A 12,214-nucleotide genomic window follows, 5' to 3' on the forward strand; every position below is an offset into this window, starting at 1 on the left:
TTCTTTTAAACGGTCTACGTATTTCTATTTTAAATCCAAAAGATTAATGCTATAATTCCATCACCAGTCATTAATTGACTGTCGGTCATTTTCAAAACTTTTAAAACACCCAAAAAATACTGAGTGCCAAGTACAACCCTAATGACTGACATCAAAATACTTATATATATTTTTTTTTAATTTTTAATAATGACATTAAGTTATTGCTTCAGTCATTATCCATATGGTACTAATTTGTTATATTCAACATCGGCATGTTCTCATCAAAATTTTGGTTAATTTGTACCTTGACTTATGAGTTGAATTCATTGTGACCACGCTCCTAATTCAAAGCTTTCCTATCGCATTCCTGTCATATTCTCTATTGAAACATATTCAAATGCCATGAACCCATTCTAGCCTCAAAAGAATGCACAAAGAATGTATTTTTTTAAGTAATAGAAAAATAGGGGTATCCCCATTCACTTATTTTGCATCCGAGTCTGAGTTTGAGTCACTGGATTTTGAGAATCTGCAGATGCGTTTCTTTAATTGGTTTTCACCTAATCCCATATATATATATATATATATATATATATATATATATATATATATATATATATATATATATATATATATATATATATATATATATATATATATATACGTGAATGCTTTTTTCCATTCCCCCACAAGCTGTGCCAACTATAAATAAAATTATTATTTATAAAAACTGTATAAGTACTTAAAAATGTATCATTTTTAATATCAAAGAAAAAAAACTATTTAAATCAATTTTCTACAACTGTTAACCACTTTTTACAGGCAGGTTACAGGTTAGTCTAAAACTGAAAAAAGTGCATCAAAGTGCCTGAGATGAAAAAGAAAAACGATGCCAGTCTTTATTTTATTGCAATTACATTTCACATGGCTAAAAACAAAAGTTTTTCCCTGAAGTCATTCGGGTCCCCTTCCCTGGCTTTGCCTCGTGCCCCCCTCCTACTTGAGAAGGACTTCTGTAACGTGCTAAAATAGAATGTATAAGAGGGGAAAATGTTTTCATTGGAAATTCACTTTCCTTAAAAAGAGGAAAGTGGAAAGAAACATTGCGGGTTTGAGCATGGTCACGGAACAAATCAAATTTGTAAGTCAATGGACTCGGTGTGTTCCGGCTAACACGTTGTAGTCCCCCTCGGCATGCGTTCCGTTCTTCTCTTCCTCCAAATTGTCACCTAACGTAACGTATAGGCAGCTTTGATTTTTGTGATGGCGTCCTTGTAAACATGAGGACTTTGCTTGTTTGCAGGGCCCGCCAGGTCCTCCTGGGCCTGTAGGACCGCACGGTATGAAGGTACATGGTGGACACTTTCCAATGAGTGCTTATCGTGATGTTGAAAAAGATAAAAAAAAGTGAGGAGCCATCGTGGTTTTGTTTTGTTTTTTCCGGCAGGGCGACCGCGGTATGCCTGGTCTCCCCGGACTTGACGGTGAACGTGTAAGTGAACATGGCGTACTCATGAAACCGTTAAAAAAGAAGAAATCTTTTAAGCATCAGAGCTTATTATTTGGCAGGGCTACAAGGGTTCCAAGGGAGACATGGGAATGCCCGGCGCATCGGGAGACAAAGGAGCAACTGGTCTACCTGGCTTACCTGTAAGAATGTGACGACATTCCTTCGGTCCACCTTGGAGGATTGCGACTTGATGCCGCTCGTTTTGTTTCGCAGGGTGTCAACGGTGTGAAGGGAGACAAGGGAGATTCGGGTTTGCCGGGTCCTCAAGGCTCTTCGGTGAGTTCGACGTCCACATGGTGATAAGAACGTTGAACGAAATGAAAGAAGATGATAGGGAGCTGAAAGTCCTTAGCTAAAATACTGCAATGAAAATGGAAGAATTTGACCCCAAAATGGTCAAAATAGACACTATAGAGCTGAAATTTCGCCCAAATGGTGGCAACGTGTCAAAGTTTAACATGGCACAACCACTTAGTTATCACACTACCAGGAGTGTGCCGCCCTTTGGCTGAATTACTCCCAGAACGATACAGAATAATTTGACCCAAAAGTGGTCAAAATAGACACTGGGAAGCTGAAATTTCACCCAGATGGTGGCATCATGTCAACGTTCAACATGGCACCAGCCACTTATCACACTACAAGAAGTATGCAATCATTTGGCAAAAATATTGCCAGAATGATGCGGAAGAGTTTGACCCAAAAATGGTCAAAATAGACACTAGAGAGCTGAAATTTCACCCGGATGGTGACAACGTGTCACAGTTCAACATGACACAACCGCTTAGTTATCACACTCCAAGAAGTATGCAATCCCTTTGCTAAAATTTTGCCAGAATGAAACGGAAGAGTTTGATCGGAAAATGGTCAAAATAGACACTTAGAGAGCTGAAAGTTCACCCAGATGGTGACAATATGTCAAATTTCATCGTGCCACCCCTTAGCTAAAATACCGCCAGACTGATATGAAGAATTTGACTCAATTTGGCCAAAATACTGCACATGGATGAAACCCTCAGGTGTCACCTATTTGTGTTTCTTTAGATTATTGGTCCTCCAGGGGCGCCAGGACCTCACGGGCCCCCGGGACCTATGGTAAGTCTCAACGGTACATACTCTAGATTTGATGAGCTTCCAAATACGGGATGTAACCATCAAACGTCAAAACGGACGTCAAACCCAACGGACGTCAAACGGACGCCAGTAGATGGCAGCTTTGCAGCACTTGCGTTTTTTAGGAAGTCCTACAACTTAAAACCTTTACGTGAATTATCGCAAAATCACGTCAGACCATTTTCACTTCAGTTACATCCGGGTCGTTAGCAGAAGTGGATGTTGGTCTGCGTCACGAACACGCTAAAGTACAACACCTATCATGCATGTACTCTGACGCGTTCCTTGTTTTGTCTTTCAGGGACCTCACGGTTTCCCCGGACCGAAGGTAAATAAGACCCACATTGGAGAAGTTGATTTTGAGTTGTGTCATCAGCAGGGTTGGAATAGTTTGGAATTTTTTTTTTTTTTTTGACTTTTGTTTTGATTTTATTTTCAAATGAAGTTAGATTTTACGTGGTTCTGGGGCCTGGGTTTCTTTATTTTTTTATTATTTACGATTATTATATTTTATATTTTATTTTTATTTTTTTTACAAAGTAATGTGTATTAAACTTACCTACACTTGCCATCGAACTTTTTGACCTTACTTTTTCTGCACAGACAAACAGCAATATGTAAATAAATACATTTAAAATCAGGGGTAGGCAACTCCGATCCTCAAGAGCTGCGATCCTGCACGTTTTGGATGTGTCCCCCATCACACACCTCATTTAAATGATCAGGATTGTTATCAGGGTTATTCCTGTTCTCGGCTGAGCTGATTATTTGAAGCAGGTGTGTTGCAGAAGGGAGACATCAAATACACGCAGGATCCGCGGCTCTCGCGGATCGGAGTTGCCCAGGCCTGATTTTAAATGTATTTATTTCCATTTTGCTGTTTGTCGGTACAGAAAAGGAAGGTCAAACGGTTCTATGGCAAGTGTAGTTTAGTTCAATACACATTAATGTTTGATTTATTTTTATATTGCTCTCAACAAAAACTCATAACAAAAACAATCAGGAAGTACTAAAATAAACATTTTTAAAAATCACAACCCTGTAGTTACCTACCCGTTATTTTAAATGACCCCCGAAAGGTCAATTTCGTCATCGGCAAAGGCAAAAGAAAACGCCGCTTTATTTTAGCATAAGATGTCCATTTTTAGTCAAATTGTTGATTTTACTTACACGCGCTCACATCTTTACGACGCAGGGTGAACCCGGTCTCCACGGTACAAAGGGGACACGCGGAGAACCAGGCCACAAGGGAGACCGAGGACCATTAGGTCTCCCTGTAAGTCCGGCGAATCCTCATTTCGCTTCCCATTTGTGCACTCAAGTGTGTGTATGTGTTTTATATGGAGCGTGCGCTCTCATTCATTCGCCTGATGAGTTGGCTAAATCCCAGTAACCCGGCGTGAAATTTGCAAGTAAGAATACGCAGGAATAACGGAGTTCATCTGGTTACTAATCCCGCCTTGTCCATGTCCATGTCACTCATACGTCCGTAACGCCGCAGGGAGCCTCCGGCTTGGACGGCAAGCCCGGCATGAGGGTGAGTAACAACCAAAACGCTCACTGTCCTGTCCCCGCCTCTCATCCGGAACCCCGATCCGCTTGACTCACTTCTGTGTTTTGCAAAACACCTTAGCTAGTTCAGTGGTTCCTTGACGTGCAAGTGCGTTTTGGGAGTTAGCGGCTGTCGCGCGCTTTACCGTATTCCCCGCACTATAAGGCACACCGAAAAGCCTTTGATTTTCTCAGAACCTGACCGCCCGCTTTATAATCCGCCTTGTGCAGCGCGTAAACCTCGAGTTTTCGTTTTTGGGGGATGAAAAAAATCAAATAATCAGCATGTCAATTTTTTCCGTTTTTACCCCTGTATTTTAGCTGTAAATGCGCTTTTTACCATTAAAATTTTAACCAACAAAACAGCACGTTTTAAAGTTTTTGGTTGCAATTTGATTGAAAAAGATTTAAGTTTAGTATTTCATTGAATCACAATGATATATGGCATTGGTTTAAACAGTCTCTTAATGGAATCAAGAAGTATTTTTTACCCCATTCTTCAGATAGTACCCACAAATCCTCTCGATTCTTCATTTCTGATTTTCTTAATCATAATGTCTTTGACTGATTTATCCGATTGTTGACATTCCCTTTGGCGTAGCTCCATCTAGTGGATGCTTCTATCCCGTGCGCCTTATAATGCGGTGCTTCTGATCTTTGAAAAATATTTTAAAATAGGCCATTCATTGAAAGTGTGCCTTATAGTTATTGAGATGCATTTTAATAGGATTTATTACATGGATTTTCCGCCGATTTTTGCAACATTCCGTTGAGCGGCGGTCAGACTATGTCAGCAAAGAGAAAATTCTTTGTTGACCGGTGTTTCACTTCAAGACAGTAGGTGGCGGTAGAGACCACTTAATGGCTATATCTTAAAGCTTCCAAAGACAGACCATACCATTTTTCATTTTGAAGTGGATGTTAATAAATTTCACCTACAATTGTATGGATAGCACTGATGCCACTGAACAATACGAGTGGTTGAAGGAAAAAAATATCAATAAATGTATTTATTACACCTTTAAAAGCATTTGCTGAGTCATAACTGGCCCAACTGATTGGAAAAACAACGTATTACTGCTGAAAATCTCAGTCTAAATCAGAGATTCTCTCAGTGTGTTTAAATAAATTAAGTTACAAGCTCGGACACAGCACAGATGAAACTCTTATGTCAAGGTGCCACTGTCCCATCAAACTAATGTGGCGGAGCATTTTCAGCATGAGCACGCACTCATTCGTCAACCGCAGAAATGCGCTCGGGTCCAAACGCGTTTAAGCGCCACCGATTCTGAGTCACCCGGACTTCTCCTCGCAGGGTACCGACGGGCCTTCGGGTCCAGCTGGTCCGGCCGGCCCAAAGGGGGACAGAGTAAGAAGGCCTCGGCCGCGCTCGCCTCACTTTTCCGGCCCGGCCTGATTTTGTTGTTGTTGGCGGATCAGGGCGAGAGAGGGGCGACGGGGGACCCGGGACCCAGGGGCCCCTACGGCTTGCCCGTGAGTTGGGGACGGACCCGAAATGGAGATTGGGATTCCCTCGCTCGGTACTGATCCGTGTCCTTCCTTCTTCGCAGGGGGCGGCGGGAACACCCGGCTTGGATGTAAGTAACGGAGAAAAACAGTCAACTGCGTCAAACGGTTCGCAAGTATCCGACGCGTCCTCATTCCACACGTCTCATCCACATCCATTGACAATTATTTTGGATTTATTTTCATTTTTCCATTCCATCCGAATCAGCAAGTGCCACTACTTCAAACGGGGTTCCACAAAATTTAAAGATTTGCCTGGATTTCGGATCGCAAGTAGGGACCGTTGTTCAAAAGGTCAGGACTGGATTCTTGATTTTGGATTGGACTATATCCTAAAAATAGCTTTTTTCAAAAAGGAAAGCAATTCTTTTGAAATCGGATTGAGTCCTTCTTTTCATCCGGATCAAACCTTCAGTTCGGTTATTCAAAATGTTTTTTGTTACCTCTGGTTAACTTGGACCTTAAAAAAAACAACAACAACAAGGGGTAGGATTTCGAGGAGGAAAATTTGTTAAGCTTTAAAATTGTCAAATTATGCTGTATCATTTTCTGCATATTTTTGAAAGAATTTTGCTAATGAGTTCATCAACTGTTTAACTAATGAAGTTGATCAAGTACATTTGGGTCACCGATTAAGCGCCCTTATTGCTCTATTACTGTTTTATTCATTGCCTACTTTATTATTTGCTCCATTTTGGAATGTAGTCTGCCCGGGGAAGTGAACTGAAGAATGCATATGACAATTAAAAACTATTGAAGCCTAAATATTAAAATAAAAATTAAGTAATAATTAGCTTGTCACAATTTCAGTAACAACCAAAATAATCGTTTTGTTATCCATCAATATATAAATAATTTGTTTTAGTTCAATGGACTTTTGGCCGTGTTTTAATTTTTTCACGTACATTCCCTGTCAAATGTTTATTATTGATTTTTTTTCTGAATTGTAGATTAGTACAGTTTTAAAGGGATTGTCCACTTTAGCCATTTCCACAATAAAAAATTAGTATTCGAAATTTAACGACTTATTTTTCACCTACAATTAATAGCTTTAAAAGGCAATTTCTCCACTTGATTGAAATTGCTGTCACCTGTGTTCAAGGCTAACAACCAAAACAAAGTTAACAACCAATCATGGCTTGTCTTTAGGTCATGTGACAGTCCCACGCTAAACTGTGATTGGTTGTTACCTGAGCCTTGAGCGCATGTGATATCAAGTGTGAAATTGTGTTTACAAAAGTATTATTGCAAAAATAATATTCATCAAAAAAAACGTTTTATTGTTTGTTTATTTGTTGTTAAATAAGTAAACTATGACTTTAAATCTTCATCTTGAATTTTGACAACATCAGGACGTTTTTCTGTAATTATTTGGAAAACAAAAACATATCAAGTAAAATCTGTTTTAATTTTATTCGGGTGACTTAAACATGGCCGCAACCTGTCTGTCTGTCTTGTTGCCATTAATAAAGTTGCCCTCTTCCAGGGGTTGCCGGGTTTGAGAGGAGAGAAAGGCGACCTGGGGGAAAGAGGCGAGAAGGTAGATGTAGAAGTAGATGTCCCGCGGCCAATCTAACACGAGACGACTGGTGTCAATGGACAGGAGCGCTGTTTGCTTTTTGTTAGCGTCACGGCTAGCTAATCGCCACGTCATCGTGTCAAACCGCGTCTACCAATCATAAGTCGGCTCCCATCGTCATTCTCACCGAGGTCCATTGACAACAGGCTCTTGACGTCCATCTTTGCATCTCACCCGCTCCGCTCACGGACAAACGACTAATGAATGGCTTGCTTGCTCGAACGCAGTGGTGCCCAAACCGTTTCCTTCAAGGGCCGCGTAAACAAATGACCAATGAGTCAATTATGCATGATTGTTATTCTCCCCTTGCAAAACCGTTAAATCCACCCGAAAATATACCATGAAACAAACAATCCCCTCCACAAACACTACATTCCGATACAGGGCTCAGCAACCAATCACGGCTCAGCTGTTTTCTGAGTTTGGCCATGTGACCTTGGCTGAGCTGTGATTGCTTGTCACCCGAACCACGCGCAACTATGATGTCATCTTCAGTTGCCAGCAAATGGCCGCCTCTTGAGATGTATCTTATGTCGCATTCGAGGAAGGTGGGATGTCAGATTAAGACCCAACTTTGGATATTTTTGATGTGTGATATAGGAAAAGCAGAGAAAAAACACATAGAAGACTAAAATATTGTATAGACTGTCAAAACATGTCAACTTTTAAAATGCCGTCCTACCAAAGGCTTACAAATGGGAGGTTGAGAGGTACACCCTATAGGTGTCAAATTTAGCCCATGTCAGGCTCAGTTACTGCCATTAAATGTTGGCAACAGTACATCTTTGAAAACCCGCTTTTATCACGCATTTCCCCCATTTTTTTATTAATCCTTTCAAAAGCAACTTGCGAACAGGGTGCAATAGAAATTTTGAGACCCCAAAATCACCGGGGGGGCGCTAGCGGACACCTTCTGACATTTGCAAGCCTTTTAATGACTTCATTGAGTGGCTTAGCCTGACTCCCATAAATGCAATGTTCTTACTATGCATCGTGGGACTTGTAGTGGACAAAAAGCTCCAATCCAAGAAGTAAATATATGCCGAGGGGCCGCTTTAAAACAAATAACGGGTCACAAATGGCTCCCGGACCACAGTTTGGACACCACTGCTCTAACACTAGCTAGGAATGTGGTTTGAACTTACCGACCCCAAAAAAAAGTATCGTTTTGCCAATTTGAGATGTGACATCCGCAGAGTAAACGCATGATCGGAGTACTTGTCAAGAACAATTCCCCGGTCGCCGCTTGTTTTCCCTGCTACTCTTTCTCATCCTTTGTGCCCTTGCAGCCTTCAAAAGTGGCGAGCTTCACTCCCTTCCGACCGTAATATTTCCCCTTTCCTTTTTCCCCGAGAGATCAATCTAACCTCTCCCCCGTGGCGGGCTCCCCTTTTAATCACTCCCCACTTCCTAATCCCTCAGCCGCTCCGCCGAAGTGATTTTTAACGTGACCCAATGGTTGTATTCACAGGGGGAGAAGGGAAAGAAGGGCAAAAAAGGGCCTAAGGGCGAGAAAGGAGAACAGGGTGCCCCTGGATTAGATGCACCCTGCCCATTGGTATGTCACCACTGTCAGCTAGCCGGAAGTCTCTTTGTAGCCGCGTAGGGAGGTCTCCTCGAATGTGGGGGGCCGCCTTGTGGCCACGCCGACGCCCAGTCGTCAGCCTTCCCTCAAAAATACATGTTGTTTTTTTTTTTACCGGTAAACTTATTCGAGCCTACTTGCAAATACCTTTGAACATGCTAGCAGGCTAAATGTAAAACACGTAGCATTTTTCCCCCCATAATGCCACGGGGTAATAACCAAATAAAAAACTGCTCTTTTGCCATGAGGCCGACGTTATACCAATATGTTTGAAATTTAAGGAAACGTTGTTTAATGCTGGCTTTTATGATTTTTGTATTAGAAAAACTTCCCTCGTATAAGACGCGCTTGTGCAATTTTTGCGTGTGCGTAAAAATGATGCTTTTTTTGCAAGTGAGCATACATGTTGGATAAACATTAAACAGATTGCACTTTTTCTCATAATGACATAGGATATTCACTGGTGCATGTGCAAATTAAAAAAAAAAAGAATATTTCGGTATTTGATCTACATTATACCGAAACCTTTGAAAAGTAAGTAATACATAAGTAAGGCATACATTAGACAAAAATGTCACAAAATCAGCTAACCAAGCAGGGTTTTTTTCTACGTCCATTTGACATTTTTATCCCCGTGATGTCACGGGGTAAACACTCGGCATTATGGGAAAAAATGCTATGTTTTTTAGCATTCAGCCTACAAGTATTTTCAAATGTATTTGAAATTGGCCTACATTATACTATAATGTCACAAAATTAGGTAACCAAGCAGGGAGTTTTTTTACGTCCATTTGACATTTTTACCCCTGTAATGTTGCGGGGTAAACACTCTGCATCATGGGAAAAAATGCTATGTTTTTTAGCATTCAGCCTACAAGTATTTTCAAATGTATTTGCAACATATTTAAGAATAGTTTCCAGTGCGAATGTTGACAGCGCATTGGCATATGCACCAAAAAATCCCCCAAACCCAAACGAAGGCTGAATCGCGGCTTGGGCAAGGTCACGGGGCGACCCGGCCTTGTCCGGCGTAAAGACGGCCCGGTCCACTTGTGTCCCAGTAACACTGCGAGGTCATCTTTGCAAACAGGGTTTCCGGGGATTTAAGGGTGAAAAGGGGGAACCAGGGCAGCCAGGTCTGGACGGGCTGGATGCCCCGTGCCAATTGGTACAGTATTCCTCTCTTTCCTCCACCACTCACCCTTCTGCATGCCTTCCGCTCACCTTCAGCCATCAAGCGCACACGCAATTGGTTTTCTCGCATATGTGCACAACACACACTGCATCGCGCTAACCTCTTGACTGCACGCAGCCTTTTTCCAAACAGCACAAGTCCAACGTGACCCCCCCCCCCCCCCCAAAAAAAAATACAAGCTAGCATCAGATCCCTTGATTAACGCACCCCTTTCACGCCCGATTAAAAATCCCAATCCTATTGTCCTCTATCTCATAGGTGTGGAACTCCAGTCCTGGAGGGCCGGCATCCTGCATGTTTTCCGGTTTTCTTTCCCCAACACACCAGATTCAAATAATTAGCTCATTAGCAAGCTCTGCGGGAGCTTCGAAGTGATCCCAATCATTTGAATCAGGTGTTTTTGAGGGAATAGGTTTGAAAACATGGAGGATACCGGCCCTCCAGGACTGGAGTTCCACACCTGTGCTCTATCTGATCCCTCCAAGTTCCCCTTTTAACACCACGCTAACGGACTTCTCTACGCCATTAACTCGTTCCTCCCTGTTCTTGTACCAATTGGGCCAGACCGAGACGAGAGGGGGTACAGTCCAATGTTCCGTGATGTTTCTGGTCAAATTTGACAAAAATACCGTAAGTCAGGAGCGCTCGTATTCACTTGCGCACAATGAGCGTCTCCACCAAAACAAAAGGACAGACTTGAATCACTGCATCAGCTTGCATGATATTCGGTTCATTTATGTGTATTTGCACGAATAACGTAGCGAGGTTATTATAGTCGGCAAAAACTCACAAGATAACGTACAACTAATATTTAAAAATGTGTTTTGGAAGCTAATGCAAATAAATAACCAAAGACACATCTTGGTTTAATTCAGTGCTTCTCAAAATAGTGGGGTAAGGGTTAGGGTTGAGGGGTAGGTGATCACAGGGGAAAAGGCCAAGTGTAGTAAAAAGAAAAATTTTCATCGTTTTTTTTGTTTGTTTCAGGCACTTTGAAGGACTTGGTTATTTTTTTCAGTTTTAGACAAATCCGTAACCCATATAAACTGCTGTAAAAAGAATGAATAGTTGTCGAAAGTTGATCCAAACCGTTTTTGTCTTTTGTTAATGTTAAAGAGGATACCAGTTTAGGTATACTTGTACAATTTTTGTAGATAATAATCTTATTTATTATCAGCGCATCAGTGGGGGGGCTTGGCGAAATCTAATTGAGAAGCACTGCTTTAATAAGACTAACAAATCCTAACTGTAATTGTTTTCATCTTTGTCAATTAAGATCATACATGAGCTTTCAGGGTAAAATTTGGAATGTTTTTATTTTGGTATTACTTTATGTTCCTGCAGAAGAAAGAAAGTTGTTTGGAATTAATAGTTTTCGTTGTTATGCAATGCTTAGTAACCTTTTTTTAATCTCATTTGAAATCTACATATTGAGACAACTAATACTGAAACTAACAAGGCTAAAGTGATGCATTTTCAAATAAGAAAAAAATAAAAACAAAAGCTTAAAACCTGTTTTAAGAAATTAATTAAAACTAACTGAATAATTAAAAAAATAGTCAAAATGAAGTGAATTAAATTGAATCTTTCCACCCCTGTTCAAACGTCTGGTTGTGAGAAAAAAAAAAAAAAAAGTGAAGCCAAGGCCCAGTCCCAATTCCCACACTTGTGCCCCTCAACTGCTCTTCAATTGAGACCGCATCCAATGGCACTCAGCCAAGACCCACAATTCATTGCGTTTTTAACCAAAGTGGCTGGAATATAAAATTGGAAAAATTGGCAACCTTTCAACAGACCGTCTTCTTCCCGCCGTTTCAACAGGGGTGTGCCGACTTTTAATATCATCTTGTCGGTCCGTTTGTGCTCATTTGTAATTGGTGCGTTTGCCGGACAAACTTCCAGCGCCGGTTCAGTCTAATTGTTTGTTTGTGATGGCGGCAGGGTCCCGATGGCTTACCGATGCCTGGCTGCTGGCAGAAGGTAAGGGCGCCCAACCCGAGATGAAGACTCGCGACCCAGACTCACTTGAGACAACTCGTTGTATTTTGGGACTTGCAAATTGACTTTGACTCGTCCGCTGAAGACTCGAGACTTGACTTTGGTGGGTGGGTTAAAGTACTAATACAAACATCTACTTGAGTTCCGTCAGTAATAACTATAAGCGTTGTCGAT

At 41.3% G+C, this 12,214-nt stretch overlaps 1 protein-coding gene across 1 annotated transcript in view; it reads left to right on the forward strand.

Annotated features, from left to right (window-relative positions):
- col25a1 (collagen type XXV alpha 1 chain) overlaps nt 1-12,214 on the forward strand; it is a 121,493-nt gene that overhangs the window by 105,038 nt on the left and 4,241 nt on the right. The window contains exons 24-37 of the mRNA XM_088424835.1: nt 1,286-1,330; nt 1,430-1,474; nt 1,552-1,632; nt 1,706-1,768; nt 2,537-2,587; nt 2,907-2,933; nt 3,801-3,881; nt 4,107-4,142; nt 5,472-5,525; nt 5,597-5,650; nt 5,728-5,754; nt 7,170-7,223; nt 9,938-10,015; nt 11,984-12,022. Of these exons, the coding sequence (XP_088280961.1) occupies nt 1,286-1,330; nt 1,430-1,474; nt 1,552-1,632; nt 1,706-1,768; nt 2,537-2,587; nt 2,907-2,933; nt 3,801-3,881; nt 4,107-4,142; nt 5,472-5,525; nt 5,597-5,650; nt 5,728-5,754; nt 7,170-7,223; nt 9,938-10,015; nt 11,984-12,022 (735 nt within the window). The remainder of the gene's footprint in view (nt 1-1,285; nt 1,331-1,429; nt 1,475-1,551; nt 1,633-1,705; nt 1,769-2,536; nt 2,588-2,906; nt 2,934-3,800; nt 3,882-4,106; nt 4,143-5,471; nt 5,526-5,596; nt 5,651-5,727; nt 5,755-7,169; nt 7,224-9,937; nt 10,016-11,983; nt 12,023-12,214) is intronic.

The sequence above is a fragment of the Hippichthys cyanospilos genome, chromosome 1 (assembly GCF_059441005.1).
Source record: "Hippichthys cyanospilos isolate Australia breed blue-spotted pipefish chromosome 1, RoL_Hcya_1.0, whole genome shotgun sequence".
Lineage (NCBI taxonomy): Eukaryota > Metazoa > Chordata > Actinopteri > Syngnathiformes > Syngnathidae > Hippichthys > Hippichthys cyanospilos.